The sequence below is a fragment of the Xenopus laevis genome, chromosome 6L (genome assembly GCF_017654675.1).
Source record: "Xenopus laevis strain J_2021 chromosome 6L, Xenopus_laevis_v10.1, whole genome shotgun sequence".
Lineage (NCBI taxonomy): Eukaryota > Metazoa > Chordata > Amphibia > Anura > Pipidae > Xenopus > Xenopus laevis.
The window spans coordinates 159,077,853-159,099,685 of record NC_054381.1 but is presented as its reverse complement, the minus strand read 5'-3'; the positions used below and the strand labels follow the sequence as shown (position 1 = coordinate 159,099,685).

Below are 21,833 nucleotides of genomic sequence, written 5' to 3'. Positions count from 1 at the left end.
GAGGAGCTACTGGTGAATAAAGCATCCGACCCTTCCTTGTACCTATCTAATGTATCAGCCTGTACCCCTGATTCACTTCCCAGCTCTCCCTGTAACACCCCTTTCCCTCCTCTAATCTCATTGGTTCCCTCCTGTCTGCTGGGAGGAGCTACTGGTGAATAAAGCATCCGACCCTTCCTTGTACCTATCTAATGTATCAGCCTGTACCCCTGATTCACTTCCCAGCTCTCCCTGTAACACCCCTTTCCCTCCTCTAATCTCATTGGCTTCCTCCTGTCTGCTGGGAAGAGCTACTGGTGAATAAAGCATCCGACCCTTCCTTGTACCTATCTAATGTATCAGCCTGTACCCCTGATTCACTTCCCAGCTCTCCCTGTAACACCCCTTTCCCTCCTCTAATCTCATTGGCTTCCTCCTGTCTGCTGGGAAGAGCTACTGGTGAATAAAGCATCCGACCCTTCCTTGTACCTATCTAATGTATCAGCCTGTACCCCTGATTCACTTCCCAGCTCTCCCTGTAACACCCCTTTCCCTCCTCTAATCTCATTGGCTCCCTCCTGTCTGCTGGGAGGAGCTACTGGTGAATAAAGCATCCGACCCTTCCTTGTACCTATCTAATGTATCAGCCTGTACCCCTGATTCACTTCCCAGCTCTCCCTGTAACACCCCTTTCCCTCCTCTAATCTCATTGGCTCCCTCCTGTCTGCTGGGAGGAGCTACTGGTGAATAAAGGATCCGACCCTTCCTTGTACCTATCTAATGTATCAGCCTGTACCCCTGATTCACTTCCCAGCTCTCCCTGTAACACCCCTTTCCCTCCTCTAATCTCATTGGCTCCCTCCTGTCTGCTGGGAGGAGCTACTGGTGAATAAAGCATCCGACCCTTCCTTGTACCTATCTAATGTATCGGCCTGTACCCCTGATTCACTTCCCAGCTCTCCCTGTAACACCCCTTTCCCTCCTCTAATGTCATTGGCTCCCTCCTGTCTGCTGGGAGGAGCTACTGGTGGATAAAGCATCCGACCCTTCCTTGTACCTATCTAATGTATCAGCCTGTACCCCTGATTCACTTCCCAGCTCTCCCTGTAACACCCCTTTCCCTCCTCTAATCTCATTGGCTCCCTCCTGTCTGCTGGGAGGAGCTACTGGTGAATAAAGCATCCGACCCTTCCTTATACCTATCTAATGTATCAGCCTGTACCCCTGATTCACTTCCCAGCTCTCCCTGTAACACCCCTTTCCCTCCTCTAATCTCATTGGCTCCCTCCTGTCTGCTGGGAGGAGCTACTGGTGAATAAAGCATCCGACCCTTCCTTGTACCTATCTAATGTATCAGCCTGTACCCCTGATTCACTTCCCAGCTCTCCCTGTAACACCCCTTTCCCTCCTCTAATCTCATTGGCTCCCTCCTGTCTGCTGGGAGGAGCTACTGGTGGATAAAGCATCCGACCCTTCCTTGTACCTATCTAATGTATCAGCCTGTACCACTGATTCAGGGAGACAATTCCACATCTTCACAGCTCTCACTGTAACAAACCCCTTCCCAATATTTAGCTGGAACCTCTTTTCTTCTAATCGGAATGGGTGGCCTTGTGTCAGCTGGAAAGACCTACTGGTAAATAAATCATTAGAGAGATTATTATATGATCCCCTTATATATTTATACATAGTTATCATATCACCCCTTAAGCGCCTCTTCTCCAGAGTGAACATCCCCAATTTGGCCAGTCTTTCCTCATAGCTAAGATTTTCCCTTTACCAGCTTAGTTGCCCTTCTCTGTACCCTCTCAAATACAATAATGTCCTGTTTGAGTGATGGAGACCAAAACTGTAGGGCATATTCTAGATGGGGCCTTACCAGTGCTCTATACAGTGGGACCCCCTCCTCCCGTGACTCTCTGCCCCATTTAATACAAGTCAAGACCTTATTTGCCCTTGATGCTGCTGACTGGCATTGCTTGCTACAGACAAGTTTATTATCTACAAGGACTCCAAGCTCCATCTCCATTATGGATTTGCCTAGTGCAGTCCCATTAAGGGTATAAGTGCAAGAAGGCCGTATAGCATCTACATTGAGACCTTTAAAGACACACAATAATCACTAATATGGAATAAATAGAATTATTGCAAGAAAATCTGTCAATTTAACCTGTTTATGTCTGTGTGCGAGAAGAATAAAAGAAAATGTGAAACAATGATTTTGCATGCACCTAATTAACAATACAGGAATGGGATCTGTTTTCCAGAAACCTGTTATCCAGAAAGTGCCAAATTATGGAGAGGCCGTCTCCCATAGACTCCATTGTATCCAAATTCTTCCAAATGATTTCCATTTTTCTGTGTAATAATAAAACAGTAACTTGTACTTGATCCCAACTAAGATAAAATTAATCCTTATTGGAGGCAAAACCAGCCTATTGGCTTTATTTTATGGTCACATGATTTTTTTAGTAGACTTAAAGTGATACAGACACTAAAAAACGACTTTTTAAAATATGAATGTACATTAAAAGTTACCTATAGGTCATGTTGATGGTTTTTTGCTGAGAGGTCTCTTTTTGTAAGTAATTGTTAAAGTGCCAACCCGACTGTCACATCTCAGCCTGTCAGTGAGAGTTTCTTATGCTAACTGACTCCTGCTGAACAAATATGGCAGCCCCCTCATACAGGTAATGGAAAACATCAGGCCAATACTTTATAGAAAAATTATAAGTAGCATGCAAAGCCAATATTTTACAATAGATGCAAAAGCGGTGTAATTTCTGGTGTCCGTATCTCTATAAGTTATGAAGATCCAAATTATTGGTAAACCCCCGGTCCCAAACATTCTGGATAACCGGTCCCATACCTGTACAACTATATTTGTCTACCTACATCATCTCCCCCCTTGATTGTACTCTTTGTGGTGTTTATAGAAATGGCCAGTAGATGTCACTGTGCCCAGACTTATACTGTACATACTTCCTGACAGCTTAAAAGTGAAAGTTACAGTTGTGTAATGGCTGCATGAATCTGCTAATAAAGCACTGTTATACTCTACTCATCCTCGGCTACCCAAAACATGAAGCTCTTTATCTCCATAACTCACTGGAAGTATCACCTGCACAACCATTCATCCTGGCACTCCCTGTATTGGATACACCACCCAACCTGTTATCCAGAAAACTCGGAATTTTGTTATAACCTACTATGGATATAACTGATTGGAAGCGTCACTGTGTATGTCCATTGAGATGTGATTGATTGGGCAGTAACAACTGCTGGTTGTTATGGGGAAGTTCCAAAGTGCCAAGTTTCCAGTTGGTATGAAAATCCAGTAATGTTGAATTTGGTTATTCTGAACAAGTGGACTTACCCACATCACACGGGGGAGCCAGGTGCCCATGCCCCAGACCTTCAGCTGTAGGAGAACACCAAACAATCCAAACAAGCTGCCACAATCAGGACATAGATTAAACAAAAGCCTGCCACGTTTCATGCCTACATGGGGCACTTAGTTATAGGCTCCAGTTGGTATGAGCCAATGTCTCTCCTGGAGCTTCTCTGCTTTTTGTCTAGGAACGAAGAACACTCAACAGCCAATAGAAGACCAAACATTGGCCGCCCTTTCCAGATTATGAGTCCCTCATCCCAAAGCAGCAGGGGAAGTATGTATATCGGCATACAGATTTATTATATCTCCTTACGTGTATGTGAAACGAGGCTCTTCCTGCACCCCAGTCACCTATAAAAGCTCTGGCTAATTAGTTCAGCAACAACAACGGTTTAACCCACTTAAGAGATGAAAAAAAAAAGCCTGAGGTATAGCCGAGCAATGAATTATGGACTAAATGTGCACAGCACTTGCATTACATTCACCCTGTAATAGATACATATTTATTATGCTATTAAATATCTACATTTGTCAAGCTGTCGTCATTCTTCAGTCAACTGAATTGCTCTATAGATCGGCCTGCCTAGGAAAACATACTAATGGGCCAGGCAACAAAAAGGTTTTTTTTCTTTGTATGAATGTTCCGAGTGGAGAAGAATTACCAGACAGCAAGTAGTCCTATTCTCTATATCTCTGACATCCTCAATTCTTCATAGATTCTTCTATAGAGAAGCCAGTGCCGTTGTTGGGCTACGTACCCTTCCTCCGCACAGACCACTAATGAACTTCAGGCTCATTTTTCTTCTCTCCGGCTCCACTGACAAAAAGACCATCGTTGGACGTGGGACATTTTTTTTTTCCTGCTCTCTGTGAGATTTACAGCCGTCGGGGAATATTGAATTCAATCCACACACGAAATTGAATCAATCCGCACAGTAGTTCAGGCTCCATTGCTGTTGTCTGGAAAGTTATCCGAAATGAGGGCCGAGAAAAAGTTGTGGAGCCACAGCCAAGAGCCGCCAATATGGAAATGGCCAATAAATACTTTGTCATTGTTTTTATTACGTGAAAATGTTCTCAAATTATATATTTCCTCTCCGGATCCAACACAAATATGTTCCTGGAAACCTCCCAGTGGGATTAATTGTCTCTTGTTGTGTTATGTGGCCTTTAGCCCAGCCGTGCAGCCAATACCAATCATTCCTTATTATAGGAACTTCAATGGCTCTCTCCTTGCCAGAACTACTATCCCCCAGAGCTTGCATTCTTTTTATTCAATGTCCTTTCAACATATTGAAAGTCTCGCCTCTCCTCGGCAGTCGCAACCCCCAGGCTGTGATTTTTATATGTGAGTTACAGAATGATGTGTATAAAGGGGTTGGTGGGTCGGATTTGGTTTTTCTGGCAGAAGAAGGCAGTTTTGGGGGCCCCGTCACTCAAACTGTTTAGCAGCGAGATACATCGCTTCTGTCTGCTGCTACCCGTTATTGTTTGTATTTCTATATTCACCCCTTCCCAAAATACATACACATATAAATGAAAGTGACAAAGATAAGCTCCCGTTGTTTACCTGCTGAGAAAGAAATGCGTCTTTCTGAACGACGGAACTAAAAAATAAAAAACTATAAGCAAAGAAAAGAAGAAAATAATGAAATTAAAAATAAAGGTCACAGAAAAAAATTGCTTCATTTGAAACACCCATTTTTTCAATACTTTGTCATATTTAATGCTTGTGTATTATGGTACATTATCCCTTATAATACATGAGTGATACTCAGAGTCCCCTGTATAACTCAGCCTGCAGCCTTGTGCCTTTATATGGTCACAGAACAACCCCTCAGTGACTTCTAATATCCTTATCATTTACAGTAGGGGGTACATTATCCCTTATAATACATGAGTGATACTCAGAGTTCCCTGTATAACTCAGCCTGCAGCCTTGTGTCATTATATGGACACAGAACAACCCCTCAGTGACTTCTAATATCCTTATCATTTACAGTAGGGGGTACATTATCCCTTATAATACATGAGTGATACTCAGAGTTCCCTGTATAACTCAGCCTGCAGCCTTGTGCTTTTATATGGTCACAGAACAACCCCTCAGTGACTTCTAATATCCTTATCATTTACAGTAGGGGGTACATTATCCCTTATAATACATGAGTGATACTCAGAGTTCCCTGTATAACTCAGCCTGCAGCCTTGTGCCTTTATATGGTCACAGAACAACCCCTCAGTGACTTCTAATATCCTTATCATTTACAGTAGGGGGTACATTATCCCCTATAGTTTCCCTGTATAACTCAGCCTTTGGCTGTCTGTAGAAAGACCAGGCTCTGGGCACATACTGTACCTTTTAATTAGCAATAACTTTCATGTTGGCACATGGATAAGAGAAATCCCCAGGTTTAAGCCTGAGAAGAAGGAAAAGGTTTATTATAGTTGAATACTTACAGGAGTCTGCTAGGAATTTCTTGAATAATTTCTCTTTAATGTGCTTAAGTGACCGTAATTCTCGCTCTTTGAAATTGCTCAAGGAAGCTGCGTGTTTAGCATAATATTTGTTTTCTGCAAAGTTACATATTTAGCCTCGGGTTTATGGGGAAGCAGCGCGGAATGAAATCTCTTCTCTGGGCCCGGGCCAGGTTCTGGCAGGGAGTAGAGTCCTGCGCAGAACCAATTTCTAACACCCAAACCACGACCCACATATTTACCAACTTTGAACCGCTACCCGACCCGGACCTGCAACTGCCTTATCCGCAACCCGCCGACCACCATCAAACCGGAAGTGACATCATCAAGCATGGTGGATAGTCGAGAGGGACAGAAGCGCGCCGTGTGATGTAAGAGAGCTGTGCCGGAAGTCAGATGGGAAGGGAAGAGGAATGGAGGGAAAGCTGCAGGGGGAGAGCTGCAACAGGTAGATACACCTGAAAGGTCCTTTAGGGGTGACAGTTGGGGTAATAATTTATTTACTGGTATATATCCTTTTGGAACCATGCCCTGTATTTCCTATACTGGTACGGACCCATTATCCAGAATGCTTGGGACCTGGGGTTTTCCAAATAAGGGATTTTCCTGTAATTTGGCTCTTCATGCCTTAAGTCGACTAGAAAATCATATAAACATGAAATAAACCCAATAGGCAGGTTTTGCCTCCAATAAGAATTAATTATATCTTAGTTGGGATCAAGTACAAACTACTGTTTTATTATTCGTCAAAAAGGAAATTATTTTTAAAAATGTGGATTATTTGGATAAAATGGAGTCTATGGGAGATGGCCATTCTGTAATTCGGAGCTTTCTGGATAACGGGATTCCATATAGCCGATCTCATTCCTACATTTGTCATATTTTTAGGCTTAGACCTATTGAATGTGATAAAAATCTGATCTGAATAAGATCTACAGGATAATATATTCACACCAAATCCTGAATTCAGCTTGAAACCTAAAAGCCGTGTGAGTTTAAATTACTGAACTACTCCAGACTGCTTTTGTTAGGTGTTGAATTCTGTCATTTAGCCAGTTATTTGGGTGATTTAGTATTCGGCCGAATCCAGCAATTGTGGGTTCATTTGGTCCCTTTTAGTCATATACAGAGGAACATATTAACAACAACTGTTGTGATTGATCAGCATTCAGTGGTGTTTGACGAATTAAAGGGGTTGTTCACCTTTAAATTGATTTAGAGAGGGATATTCTGAGACAATTTGCATTTGGTTTTCATTTTTTATTATTTGTGGTTTTTGACTTATTTAGCTTTTTATTCAGCAGCTCTCCAGTTTGTAATTTATCCAGTCTCATTGCTAGGATCTAAATTCCCCTAGCAACCATGCACTGATTTGAATAAGAGACTGGAATATGAATGAAATTGAAAGGTGAGTAATAAAAAGTAGCAATAACAATAAATGTGTAGCCTTACAGAGCATTTCTTTTCAGATGGGGTCAGTGACCCCCATTTGAAAGCTGGAAAGAGTCATAGCCTTACAAAGCATTTCTTTTAAGATGGGGTCAGTGACCCCGATTTGAAAGCGGGAAAGAGTCAAAAGAAGAAGGCAATTAATTCAAAAATAATAAAAAAAAAAAAGCTAAAAAATGCAGATTGAAAAGTTGCTTAGGCCATTCTTTAACATACTTACAGTTATCTTAAAGGAGTTGTTCACCGTCCAATACTTTTTTTTTCAGTTCAGTTGGGTTCAGACTGTTTCCCAGAAACAAAGATTTTTTCCAATTACTTTCTATTTTCTACGGGTGACTGTTTTTGTAATACTAAGGCATAAGTGTCATTTTTCACCCTCTAAAGCAGTTCTGGGAGGGGAGGGGGTCGCCGACCCTGTAAACTGCTCTAAATTGCTACATTTAGTAAAAAATGGAAAGTAGTTGAAAAAAGTCTTTATTTCTAGTGAACAATCTGAAAACAGCTGAACTGTGAAAGTGATTGGAAGGTGAACAACCCCTTTTAAAGGTGAACCGTGCCGCAGTAGGTGGGTGGGGATTGCAAGCTCTTGGGGAGACAGTGATGGAACTGGTGTCCATGGTGCAGGTGAGTGACATACACGTTGCGAAGTGTCCAGGCTCCAGCTGATACATGAAATGGAAAGTGTTAGTCTTTGTGCAGATGAAAGTGTTGGATAGTGGAGCTGCTAACGAGCAGGCGACTGATTTGCGTGCGGATTCCCATGGACCGGCCTGTGTTTTTGCCGCTTGGTTGGATTCCGAGGCCTCGGCACCAGCACAAATCTCACAAAACCTCATTGTTTGCTCAGCTCCTGGCACAGCGTCTGCATTTGCTCCGTGAAAAGCTTCATGTGGATACGAGTGGTGCCGAGATACTCCATGTAAAACTCACTGAGATTCCGGCACAGTCTCAATAAGTCCATTCCCAGTGGGACAATCCTGCCTCTGTGACTTGTATAAAATCTTATTCACTCAACACATCAGATAAAGACACAAAATACCCTCTAACAGCCTCCCACTTAAAGGTGACTTTTAATCTCTTCCCAAAAGCGCCTTTTCTTATTCACACTGAGAAGGTGACGATACAAATTGGATTCTTCCCAACAAAAGTGCCTCCAATTGCCTTTATCTTGCAAGTAATTCAGCCGTAGTTCTCTATGGACCTAATCAGCCCTAATCACCGCTCACGTGGTACCGAATGGATTTCACTTTACTCCCACATCTACAAGAACCGCACAAACGGATCACAAGTAATCACAGTTGTGTGTGTGTGGGATGTCCTCTGTCTGCTTAATGGAATAAGGCTCGGAGAGAGGGATATACTGTATTCTGTATATTACATGTCAAAAACCCCAACTGCCTTAATAACAGGGAAGGTTTGATTTTAGTGCAGTTGTTATGGGGTATTCCTAGATCCCCCAGATTGTTGCTGTCTTGGAGCATACCTCCCATCTGTCCTGCTTTCTGCGGGACAGTCCCGATTTGGACAGCTCAGCTTACAGTCCCGGGTTTCTCTTTGATCTCCTGCACCGACGCTAGAAAAAAATACAACGTTTCTGAAATGTGATTAAAATAAAAGGCTTTTTGGCAGAGATCCCAGAACACTTGGCAGCTGCACTTAGATACTTTTGTAACAATTTAAGATAAGCAAAGACACAATTGTAACGATTTAAGATAGGCAGAGCTTTCATTGTAACTATTTAAGATAAACAAAGATATAATTGTAACAATGTAAGATAAGCAAACATACAATTATAACTATTTAAGATAAGTAGAGATACAATTGTAACTAAGATAAACAAAGATATAATTGTAGCTATTTAATATACTCAAAGATACAGTTGTAACTATTTAGGATAAGCAGAGATACAATTGTAACTATTTAAGCTAAGCAAAGATACAATTGTAACTATTTAAGCTAAGCAGAGATACAATTGTAACTATTTAAGATAAGCAGAGATACAATTGTAACTAAGATAAACAAAGATATAATTGTAACTATTTAAGATACTCAAAGAAACAATTGTATCTATTTAAGATAAGCAACGATACCATTGTAACTATTAAAGATAAACAAAGAGGTTTGTTGGCACAATAAACGACTTTTACAGGATTCGGAGTACTGCAGCGTGTGTTTCTTGGAGTTATACGTGGGTCCCTGGCAGGGGGACCAGCAGCTTGCACCTAGCGCTACAACAAGTAGTGAGTTATAGTTGAGCATCTCCCGCATTTAGTTGTATTTAAGATAAACAAAGATACAATTGTAACAATTTAAGATAAGCAGAGATACAAGTGTAACTAGTTAAGATAAACAGGTCTCATAGGAGAACTGGGATAGTTTAAAGGGCAAATCCCTTTCATTAGGAAACACATAAAACATTGCACTAAAACTCCTAGAAATGTGTTCAGACTTTCATAACCTGCCAAATTTTGTAAAATGAACATGGTAATTAGGGGGTGTGGCCATAACATAGGTGGGGTCAAAGATGTCTGCTGTGCGCGGCACCACCACCTTTTGTCCCTCTTTTTTTTTCTTTTTTTTTTTTTTGAATGTTGGGGGTTTATGTTGGAAAGAATTGGACTAGAATCACTGGGAGGGGACTAATGCCTACTGACTTTACCTTTAATTTCCTTTTGAAATCCGTGCATGTGGTAGTGCTGTGCCCTCCCTCCCCCAACCTCACCCAGCAAACTGTCAGGTGCAACTGCCCACCCACCTCTGATGTCACAAAGTGGGTGTGTCAGGCAAGTGTGAGTATATAAAGAAGTAGATGTCACTGGCAGGGTATGTAGAGAGTTTGACCCGCTACATACATGCTACACACGCGCTACATACGCACTGCCTGCTAAATAAGCGTGTGGCTGCACATCACTAGTGCAATGTCTGGTGGCAGAATAAATTGCACATTACAGATTGCTTGTTCATTGCAGCTCCGCAGAGGGAGTGTTACATCAGAGCATAAAGTGCCAGCTTCTGTGCCAACATTTTGGAGGGAGTGGAAATGTAATAACGGTTTGGGTGCAACTATAGCATTTAAATATTAGGTGCAATTAAATGGGTGGTTTACCTTTAAATTAAAGGATGAATGTACAGCAATGTGACAGAGCCGGGGGGTAAAATCCCTACAAACCATTGGCTCATTATTGGGGCGGTTCACCTTTAAGTTAACTTGGTATGTTATAGAATGGCTCATTCTAAGCAACTTTTCAATAGCCCGTCCTTTTTTTGTAGTTTTTTTTTTTTTTAATTATTTGCCTCCTTCTTCTGCTTCTCTCCAGCTTTCAAATGGGGGTCACTGACCCCATCTAAAAAACAAATGCTCTGTAAGGCTACAAATGTATTGTTACTTTTTATTAGTCCTCTTCCTATTCAGGTCTCTCCTATTCCTATTCCAGTCTCTTATTCATATCAGTACATGGTTGCTAGGGGAATTTGGACCCTAGCAACCAGGCTGTAGAAACTGGAGAGCTGCTGAATAAAAAGCGAAATAACTCAAACACATAATAAAAAATGAAAACCAATTACAAATCGTCTCAGAATATCCCTCTCTACATCATACTAAGTTATCTCAAAGGTGAACAACCCCTTTAATAATCTATAATTAAGATCTATGAGCTTGTTCTTCATGTGATTTGATCTTGTTTGTTCCAGAGTGATATGATTGATGTGAACCAGATTATGAAGGACTTGGCATCTATTGTCTATGAGCAAGGAGATACCATAGGTATGTATGAAGCCACATTCCCTGTATAATATAATACATTTATGTTTTTATATCCCTTTTACTTCCCTCGTCCTTTATATTTTTTTTTCTTCCACAGTTTAAAGGGGAACTATCGTGAAAATGAATATTTAATTCAAGTTTCATCATATTGAAATAAGAATTTTTTATAAATATTATCAATTAAAAACTCTTAACTGTTTCTGAAATAATTACTTTGCTTTTCACTCTTCCCCTTCTCAGCATCTGTTTCTTCATGCAGGAGTTGGGAATTCTGATTTTGAATGACAGATCCAATATACCTTATAGGGGGCTCCTTTTGCCTAGAAGATGTATTAGAGCTCACTCTATTAAACTCACCAGACATCATGTCTCTCTACATGCAGAATTTGTGCAAAAGGCAGTTATTTTGTTAGATTTTGTTTGTACTGGAATCGGTTATTTGAGTGAGCTCTAATTCATCTGCTAGGCAAAAGGAACCATATATATATATATATATATATATATATATATATATATATATATATATATATATATATATATATATATATATATATAGGATCTAACTGTCAGTGAATATCTGACACGCAACTGCTGCATAAAGAGAAACAGAAGCTGAGAGAGGCACACTGATATAAACCACATACTGTCCCGTTTTCAGAGGGACAATCCCTCTTTTGACAGCTCAACCCGCAGTCCCTCATTTGTACTGAAAAGTCCCAATTTTCTCTGCACTGAACAGCCAGAAAAAGAAACAATGTTTCCAACTCAATTGGCTTTTGGCAGAGAGCCCAGAACAGCCACAGCTGCAGATAAGATACCTTTGTAACAATTTTGAGATAAGCATATAAATAATTGTAACAATATAAAATAACAGGTCCCTTGGGAGAAGTTAGACTCTCGGCTTAAAGGGCAATTCTCCTTCGTTAGCAAAACTGTAATAACTGGGAAAAAAACCACAGAAATAAGTTTCATAACCTGTAAAATGTACATAGTAATCAGGGGGTGTGGTAAAACGCTTTGCCGTGCGAAAACTTATCCCTCTTTTTATTTCCAAAATGTTGGGAGGTATAAAACTTGATTATTTCAGAACCGATGCAGAATGTTTCATTGATTATATTTAAAAAGTTTCTTATTTCAGTAATGGGAAGCTCATATAAAATTTTCTTTTTCGTGATAGTTCCCCTTTAATAAGTAAAATCTTCTGAGTTTCATTCCTGAAGGCAGTCTTATTTCTGAGTGACTGTCACAGAGCTGGGCTCTCTATTGTTTACACTCCAGTACAAATACGAAATTAACTTACACAAAACATCAAGTTCAACTTGTTGGATCCAGGAACAGCAGTTTTTGTATTTTATTTATGTATTTTATTTCGATCAGGGGTCCCCAACCTTTTTTGGACCAGTAGAGGGGGTTGGGGTGTCAGGAGGGGGTCGGAGGGTCGGCATCCAATTCGGTGCACCCGTTAATTTTCTCCTCGGCTCGGCGGCCCAGTTCAAGACTGTCTGTGGCCCAGTACTGGCCTGCGGGCCGGCGGTTGGGGACCCCTGGCCATAATCAGTCAATGTGGCTGCAGCTCTGCCTGCAACTAGTGTGGCTGCTACAGGGCTAATCCTATAGATCTGCCTCAGACCACTTTGGTAGCGACACTTAATTACCAACAGGAATCTCTTCAAGAATTCTTCAATATTCAGATCAAGTATTACAGTAAGAATTGAGCAGGTTTTATTGGAAAGGAAGGTGATTATATGATACTTACAGGCAAGAAACATTGGGCTGAACAACACACTGTGAGACTGTCCAAGCTCTCTGTATATTCCAAACTGCCCTTACTGATCATCAAATCAGAAACTCTCTTTTGACGCGTGTGAGAATTCAATTGACCTGTGATACTGTTGCCCTGTGTTTGATATTGGGGTGCCTATATCCAGGGCCGGATTTACATAGTGGGCGCCCCTAGGCCAACTACCGTCTGTTGCCCCTGTCTCCTGGGGGACAGGAGCCATGGGGATTGGCGCACGGGAAATTTAAAATATCTCCAGCACATTTTTGAACCAATGTGGGTGTGGTTGGGCAGCATGCCGCCCCTCTTTGGCCTTTCCACAAATCCGGGCCTGCCTATATCAAAGTAAAATTTATATAGTAAATGGGTTGTTCACCTTTAAATTAACTGTTAGTATGATGTAGAAAGTGATACTCTGAGACAATTTGTAATTGGTTTTCAATTCATTATTCTTGGTCCAAATTCCCCTAGCAACCATGCATTGATATGAATAAGAGATGGAATAAGAATAGGAGAGGCCTGAATAGAAAGAGGAGGAATAACAATATATTTGTAGCCTTACAGAGCATTTGTTTTTATAGACGGGGTCAGTGACCCCCATTTGAAAGGAAGAAGAAGGCAAGTAATTCAAAAACTTATAGAAAAGAAAAAAATTGAAGGGCAGTTGATTTGGCCAAATCCTTAATGAAAGATTCTGGATTCAGCCAAAACTGGGGATGCACCGAATCCAGGATTCGGTTCGGGATTCAGACGAATCCTTCTGCCTGGCCGGATCCGAATCCTAATTTGCATATGCAAATTAGGGGCAGGAAGGGAAATCTTGTGACTTTTTGTCACAAAACAAGGAAGTAACAAATGTTTTCCCCTTCCCACCCCAAATTAGGATTCAGTTCGGTATTCGGCCAAATCTCATTTAGGATTCAGGGGTTTGGCCGAATCCAAAATAGTGGATTGGGTCCATCCCTAGTGCAATAAATTTACAGTATGAAGCAGAGTTTTAGTCTTACAGGTCCCTGTGTATCCGTTACATCTCATTTCCACACTTATTATATATATATATATATATATATATCTTACTGTTTAACCTCTGTCATTTCAATTTACAGACAGCATTGAAGCCAATATAGAGACTGCTTCTTCTAATGTGGAGTCTGCCAATCGCCAGTTGGCAAAAGCCAGTCAGCACCAAGTAAGTACGACTCCTCCATTAGCTCCAGGGCACAGACGTCAGGGATCTGCACCCTCATAGGGAATGGGAGGAATTGTTTGTGTTTCTACATATATATATATATATATATATACACACTAATGTATGTATAAGTAGTAAATCCAGGGATGGGGGAAATAGTTCTGCAGTCTCTTACACACAAGTTGTTACTGGTCATTTCACACACAGACATAAGTACGTAGTCTCTACAGAACAGAAATGTGTATTATGTTCTTTATACGGCCTGTCCACTGTCAGTTTTTGGCTTATGATCTATATATAGATTGGATTACCAGAAAATGTCAATTTATTCTTTGGTATTGTAAGAGATGTGTTTGTATAGGCTGACATAAGGCTGTAATGGAACCCGTATTTCACTCTGTATTTCTTGCAAGCAAACGGGAGGTCTGTATAGTTACAGTTCCATTATATTCTTACATATTTCTACTGAGTTGTATAATATCTCTCTGTACAGACTATGAGCAAACTTAGGGACTGTTCCTGCTGAATTGTGCTTAGTACAGAGGATACCTATGCTGCCATAGTTTTATGGGATCTCTCTGTACAGACTATGAGCAAACTTAGGGGACTGTTCCTGCTGAATTGTGCTTAGTACAGGGAATACCTATGCTGCCATAGTTTTATGGGATCTCTCTGTACAGACTATGAGCAAACTTAGGGGACTGTTCCTGCTGAATTGTGCTTAGTACAGGGAATACCTATGCTGCCATAGTTTTATGGGATCTCTCTGTACAGACTATGAGCAAACTTAGGGGGCTGTTCCTGCTGAATTGTGCTTAGTACAGGGAATACCTATGCTGCCATAGTTTTATGGGATCTCTCTGTACAGACTATGAGCAAACTTAGGGACTGTTCCTGCTGAATTGTGCTTAGTACAGGGAATACCTATGCTGCCATAGTTTTATGGGATCTCTCTGTACAGACTATGAGCAAACTTAGGGGACTGTTCCTGCTGAATTGTGCTTAGTACAGGGAATACCTATACTGCCATAGTTTTATGGGATCTCTCTGTACAGACTATGAGCAACTTAGGGGACTGTTCCTGCTGAATTGTGCTTAGTACAGGGCATACCTATGCTGCCATAGTTTTATGGGATCTCTCTGTACAGACTATGAGCAAACTTAGGGACTGTTCCTGCTGAATTGTGCTTAGTACAGGGCATACCTATGCTGCCATAGTTTTATGGGATCTCTCTGTACAGACTATGAGCAAACTTAGGGACTGTTCCTGCTGAATTGTGCTTAGTACAGGGGAATACCTATGCTGTCATAGTTTTATGGGATCTCTCTGTACAGACTATGAGCAAACTTAGGGGACTGTTCCTGCTGAATTGTGCTTAGTACAGGGCATACCTATGCTGCCATAGTTTTATGGGATCTCTCTGTACAGACTATGAGCAAACTTAGGGGACTGTTCCTGCTGAATTGTGCTTAGTACAGGGCAATACCTATGTACACAAACTTGTATGAGTAAACATAAGCATCTGTTGGACTACTGCCATTTCTTGGTAGATAATAACCCAGCTGTAACCCTGTATAATTTGGGAAGGTGCCAGGCAGCTGAGACACATCTACAGTCCGTGTCAGACTCAATACAGTGGATTGTGGTGTGTGTGTGTGTAAGTCACACATGGGGTGTATTTCACATGTAGGTCACAGGCTGACAAGTTCTTATTTGTGAAGACTCATCGTATCTCTAATAGCCAATCACCTGCAGGATTGTGTGCAATAAACAATTATGACTCTGGACACCCAGATAGATGTGAATTTCCCAGAAGCTAGCACTTTAATGTAACCAGATGTGTGTGACTAAATCAGAGGTGGCACCCTGACTGCTCATTAGGCTCATTAGGCTCATTAGGCACAGGCTCAGAAACGTTGCTGGGAGTTCTGCACTTTCCCTATACTCTGGCTCACACTCCCCTCATAAACATCTGATTTGTCACGATTTGGTTGTGAATATTGTACAATATGGAGACTGGCAGGGTTAGAGCTGCAGGGACTATGTCTTTCCTCTGCAAGAAACCTCAAATTAGCACAAATATAACATTATACACATATATAACATTATACACATATTTAACATTATACACATATTTAACATTATACACATATATAACATTATACACATATATAACATTATACACAAATATAACATTATACACATATATAACATTATACACATATATAACATTATACACATATATAACATCATACAAATATATAACATTATACACAAATATAACATTATACACAAATATAACATTATACACATATTTAACATTATACACATATATAACATTATACACATATATAACATTATACACATATATAACATTATACACATATATAACATTATACACATATATAACATTATACACATATATAACATTATATGAGAGCTCAGTGATGTGTGGGTTGACCCGAAACCCAAGGTGACCCACAAGGCTGGGCGGGTTTGGGTTGAAACTTGGCCAATCATTGGGTTGGGTCCAGGTCAGACTTGGGAAGTTCAGAGTGAGAAAATTCAGGGTCAGGTATGGGACCTGTTATCCACAATGCTCGGGACCTGGGGTTTTCCAGATAAAGGATCTTTCAGTAATTTGGAGTAAAGTAGATATCAGATATACATACAATTCATGCAGAGATCTTATTAGTAGCCAATAGAAATCTTTCAACCTTTACAATCAACTGTACAACCAATCGCCATGATATAAAAAAAAAATCAGGACACTCCACACACAGTCCAAAAATTGTACCAATCTCTGTGGTATTTTTGCATCTCTGCCCATCTTAACCCTCAACCTCGATTAATCGGCAAGATTTATGTGTGTGCCCGTTTATTGGTTGGTATAAATGCAGAAATCCCTTTCCTTTGTGCTGAGTTTACTGAGTGCTGAGGGATTAGTGTAAGTTATTTACCCTTTATATGTGTGTGTATATATGACAGAAAGCAAAGTGCCGTCTCTTTGTGCATAATGAATAGGCCGAGTGACTCTCTCTATTGGCATCGTTGTGCCAACCCCTTGTACAATTCATGGGTCAGGACTGATCTATAAACCTCTCTAATGGAATCATTTATTCTCTCCATTACATTTTAACTGCTTTCTTTTGGCTGCTACTTTGTCTCACTCTGCAGACTGAATTATCTCTCTCCGGGTTTTGTGTGTATTTCTGGGAAGTCATGTTACTCGCAGGTTACTCGCAGGTTACTCACCAATGTTCTTGTGCCCAATTCAGCACTGAGCCAACACTCTCCCTTCTCTTTGCTCTTTCCTATCTAAGGAGCCATCACTTTCCATAGAGCAAGTTCTCTCCATGTGCAACCGCCTGTTTCACTAACATTTGTACCAACACTGGCACTGGCACAACATTTTTTGGAATCTTATGTGTAAATGTGTAAAGTCAGTGCCTGGTTGTGCTGATCAGCGCTAGGAAATGATTAAGGAATAAAACCTCGGCACTGCTTTATGGCTGGAGCAGCTGCTGTCATCACAACAGAGGCAATAGTTAATAGGGATGCGCTGAATGCGGCCGAACCCCTGAATCCTTTGGGAAAGATTCATCCGATTACCGAATCTGAATCCTAATTTGCATATGCAAATTAGGGGTGGGAAGGGGAACACATTTTGTATGTGTATATGGCAAGAACATGGATCCTGTATATGTCGTCCCTATATAAAAGTAGCCTTCACCAGAAGTATCGTGTGTCCTGCTTGTGCTGCACAAATCCTATAGAAGAAGGATATATATGTATAGTTCTACATTGGGGCTACAGCAGTCGGGGACTTAGGGGACCATCAAACTCAGTTCTTGGCTAAGGGGAGTTTCTGGGGCAGGACAGATACAAGGCCATGATGCAAGGGATGTTTTTATCCCCACTGGGTCCCTATGTGAGCAGTTTTTTGGGGAGCTCCCTGATTACTCATAGGAGCCACTTAGCCAAGTTTTCTACCATAATAAACTTCTGCAAGGCTTTGATTTAATACATTTCCCATCTCTTTGTATCCTTCAGTGAATAATATAGTGGATAAAGTACCCCCTCTTGTAAAATATAAGGATATTATAAGTTACCGAGGAGTTTCATGACCATATAAAAACTTGAGGCCGAAGGCTGAGTGTTTTTATACAGGTCATGGAACTCCGAGGTAACTTATAATATCCTCATATTTTGCAACTGAGGGTACTTTATTTATTATAATACACAAATTTCAGTGAGTCATGTGACAGAAATGACATCAGAACTCACCGTTTATAACTGATGACATCAGAACTCACCGTTTATAAGGATATCATTTACAGGATATTCATGGCTTTTGTGTATTCTATAATGATACTACAGTATCTACCTAAAATTATCAGAAGCTTTTGTAGCAGCACAGAACCAGCTGCACTTGAGCTTAGGGTCAGGCTTACAATATACAGTATATATGTAACATAAAGTTCCAGCTTCATTCAGAATACTTTCATGTTCACCCTACACGGCGGCATAAAAACCAGTCCAGTCTGCATCAGAACTGATTCATAATCAGCCCTGTAGCATCAACTGTGACCTCACTTTGATGGTTTCCCATGATCCCTAATCTTAGTGTCTCAGCAGCAGCCCAGATCCCACTGAGCATGTGCAGTGCCACTGACTCACTAAAGAGGCCTGACAAGATCCAAGATGGGGAGCTGCAGGGAGCAACTTTGAAGGCCTGGATCATTACTGTTATAGAACTTAGGGACCCTTTAAGCATTGTGATCGGCTGGGCAGGAAAGCACTAGGTTTTGTACATGTAAAAGGGGATTTTTAGCCCATGGGGCTCATTTATCAACACTGGGCAAATTTCCCCATGGCCAGTTACCTATAGCAACCAATCAGTGATTAGCTTTTTTTAAAGCCAGCTGCAAGTAGAACAATGAATGCTGTAATTTGATTGGTTGCCATGGGTTACTGCCCATGGGCAAATTTGCCCAGTGTTGATGAATGACCCAAACTGTGTGCTTGTTGGCTCGAAACTCCATAAACCTTGGTGATTGGCAACTAAACTCAGAGGTGAAAGAAAAGTTTGAATAGACTTATTGGAGTGGAATATTATATCTGAATATTCCCCAAATGTGGATCCTCTTGGGAACTGGATCCGGTAAGATTATGGCTTGAGAATTCAAGGAAACTGCAAGAAACCACTTCCCAGTTCTTCGATACAATCAAACAAAAGGGAAAGAGATGAGTGTTTCAGTCAAACAGAAGTAAATGGATAATTTATACTCACAGGTATTATTGTAGCAGAGTCTACAGAGCCGGTGCCGCACTAATGATCCAATCGGACAAATGCCACATTCCCCCACTGAACTACAGTGAAACCTCGATTTTAAGTTCCCTGATTTTAAGTTTCCCCACATTTTAAATGTTTTATTTGTGGTCCTACTTAGGGATGCACCGAATCTGCTATTTGGGATTCGGCCGACTCCTTGGTGAATGATTCAACAGAACCGAATCCTAATTTGCATGTGCAAATTAGGGGCAGGAAAATAAAAAGAGGAAGAAATTCTTCTTTTATGACGAAAAGTCATGTGATTTCCCTACCCACCCCTAATTTACATATGCAAATTTGGGTTCGGCCAGGCACAAGGATTTTGCCGAATCCAAATCCTGCTGAAAAAAAACGAATCCTGGATTCGGTGCACCCCTAGGTCCTACCAATTGATAATGCATTTTCCTGATTTTAAGTAATTTTTTCCCAAATTTTGTCTGAAGTTCCCAAAAACTGCTTTTTTCCCCTCTATGAATGTTATTATTTGTGAAAAAGAGGTATAAAATACTAACAGGGGTTGGGATTTCCCTGCACCCGCCCACCACGATCCCGACTTCCGGGGTTCTTTTATAGACTTGACTCGCCGATGATGTCACAAAAGGGGCGGGGCGAGCAGGCGCATCGTCTATAAAAGAAGAACTCGGAAATCCAAAACAGAGATTTGACGGTTGCGGGTGGGGAGAGCAAGAGAAGAGCTCAACCTGCCCACGAAGAAGAGTTGCGAGGTCGGCCCAGACCTGCCCGACCCGCGGGTATCGAGATGGCCCACATATCACTAAATCAGATGTATATTGTGCTATGGTTGTGCCTGTAAATGGTCAATTATAATGAGTGTGTCTCTTATACAGTCCTGCACCAATCACTTATTGCTTTAGCTTGTGTATGTGACTGACAGAGAGTCTTGCACTCGCCCCCCATACTGGAACATTAACTCTGCAATGTTTAACCCTTGTTATTAACACACTAAATATTGTATCTTAATGTAAAATACTCATCTCAGTACTTCAAGAAAAAAGTTACTTTAACACATTTCCCTGATTTTTCATTTTCCTGGATTTTACATCATTTTTTCCCGGTCCCCTGAAAAACGTAAAATGGGGTTTCTACTGTATTCTATTTAATCATGGATTCCTCAGTTCCGACATTAGGAAGCATTTGAAATACCAGTGTAACAATGGGCGCCTGAGGAATGAACCTACTAACCCTCACATCTCACGTGTTTGATACTCAAAAATATCAATTGATTTGTTTTCTCAGTGAGCACATTTGCAATTTACACATATTTTCTATTTCTAACAGTTATATTAGCAGTTTTATAGTACCATTGAGCTAAAATCCTGGTATTAGCAGTCCAAATTGTAAATTTCTCACTAGCTGCTTAAAGGGATTCTGTCATGATTTTTATGATGTTTTTATTTCTAAATGACACTGTTTACACTGCAAATAATTCACTGTACAATATAAAATGTCATTCCTGAACCAGCAAGTGTATTTAGTTGTAATATTGGTGTGTAGGTGCATCTCAGGTCATTTTGCCTGGTCATGTGATTTCAGAAAGATCCAGCACTTTATAATGGAACTGCTTTCTGGCAGGCTGTTGTTTCTCCTACTCAATGTAACTGAATGTGTCTCAGTGGGACCTGGATTTTACTATTGAGTGCTGTTCTTAGATCTACCAGGCAGCTGTTATCTTGTGTTAGGGAGCTGCTATCTGGTTACCTTCCCATTGTTTTGTTGTTAGGCTGCTGGGGGGGGAAGGGGTGATATCACTCCAACTTACAGTACAGCAGTAAAGAGTGACTGAAGTTTATCAGAGCACAAGTCAGATGACTGGGGGCAGCTGGGAAACTGACAAAATGTCTAGCTGTGACAGTATCCCTTAAAGTAAAAATGTCAAAAGTGTTCAGAGAAACCCCCAGCCAGATTTGAGCCGAGACGTATGTTTCTATAAGGAGATTTAAACCCAAAGAAGCTATTGATGTGCTCTTGGTGAGGTTTCTTAGATAGTAGCAGTTTTAGACTTCCAGACTTCTGGCTCAGCAGCTTTCTAAAAGAGCCAGCAAGGCTAGAGTTAACTGATTAGGGTTGGTAGCCAGGCACAATAAACGTACATACAACTATATATATAATATACACACAGATACAAGCGATAACCCAGGTTCAGGCAAATTCAGTAGAATAAAAGAGAACCCGAGTGATTCTAATCTTCCTTTGTTACTGGGAATATTAGGGAGATAAAAGCCCTTACCTGGAAGCCTTGACTTTGTGAATTAAACATAAGATTCTCGCTGGAGTCTGTGCCATCTGCTTTCTGTCCTGCCAGTCCCTCGGCACCGGCTTCAATTAAAGTGCAGGTATAATCTTGCCTTAAAGGGAGAAGCGTGCCCAAAATGTTTAGTACTCTGTTTAAAGGGGAAGGAAGTCATTTGGCATCAAATGTCGATGTATTAAACAACATTTCTTTATTT

General features: G+C 40.8%; 1 protein-coding gene across 4 annotated transcripts in view; it reads left to right on the top strand.

Annotated features, from left to right (window-relative positions):
* The window catches only part of tsnare1.L (t-SNARE domain containing 1 L homeolog), a 227,984-nt gene that overhangs the window by 157,505 nt on the left and 48,646 nt on the right, over positions 1 to 21,833 (top strand). For all 4 annotated transcript variants that reach the window (XM_041566666.1, XM_041566665.1, XM_041566664.1 and 1 more), the window contains 2 exons: positions 10,988 to 11,060; positions 13,947 to 14,029. In XM_041566666.1, the coding sequence (XP_041422600.1) occupies positions 10,988 to 11,060; positions 13,947 to 14,029 (156 nt within the window). The remainder of the gene's footprint in view (positions 1 to 10,987; positions 11,061 to 13,946; positions 14,030 to 21,833) is intronic.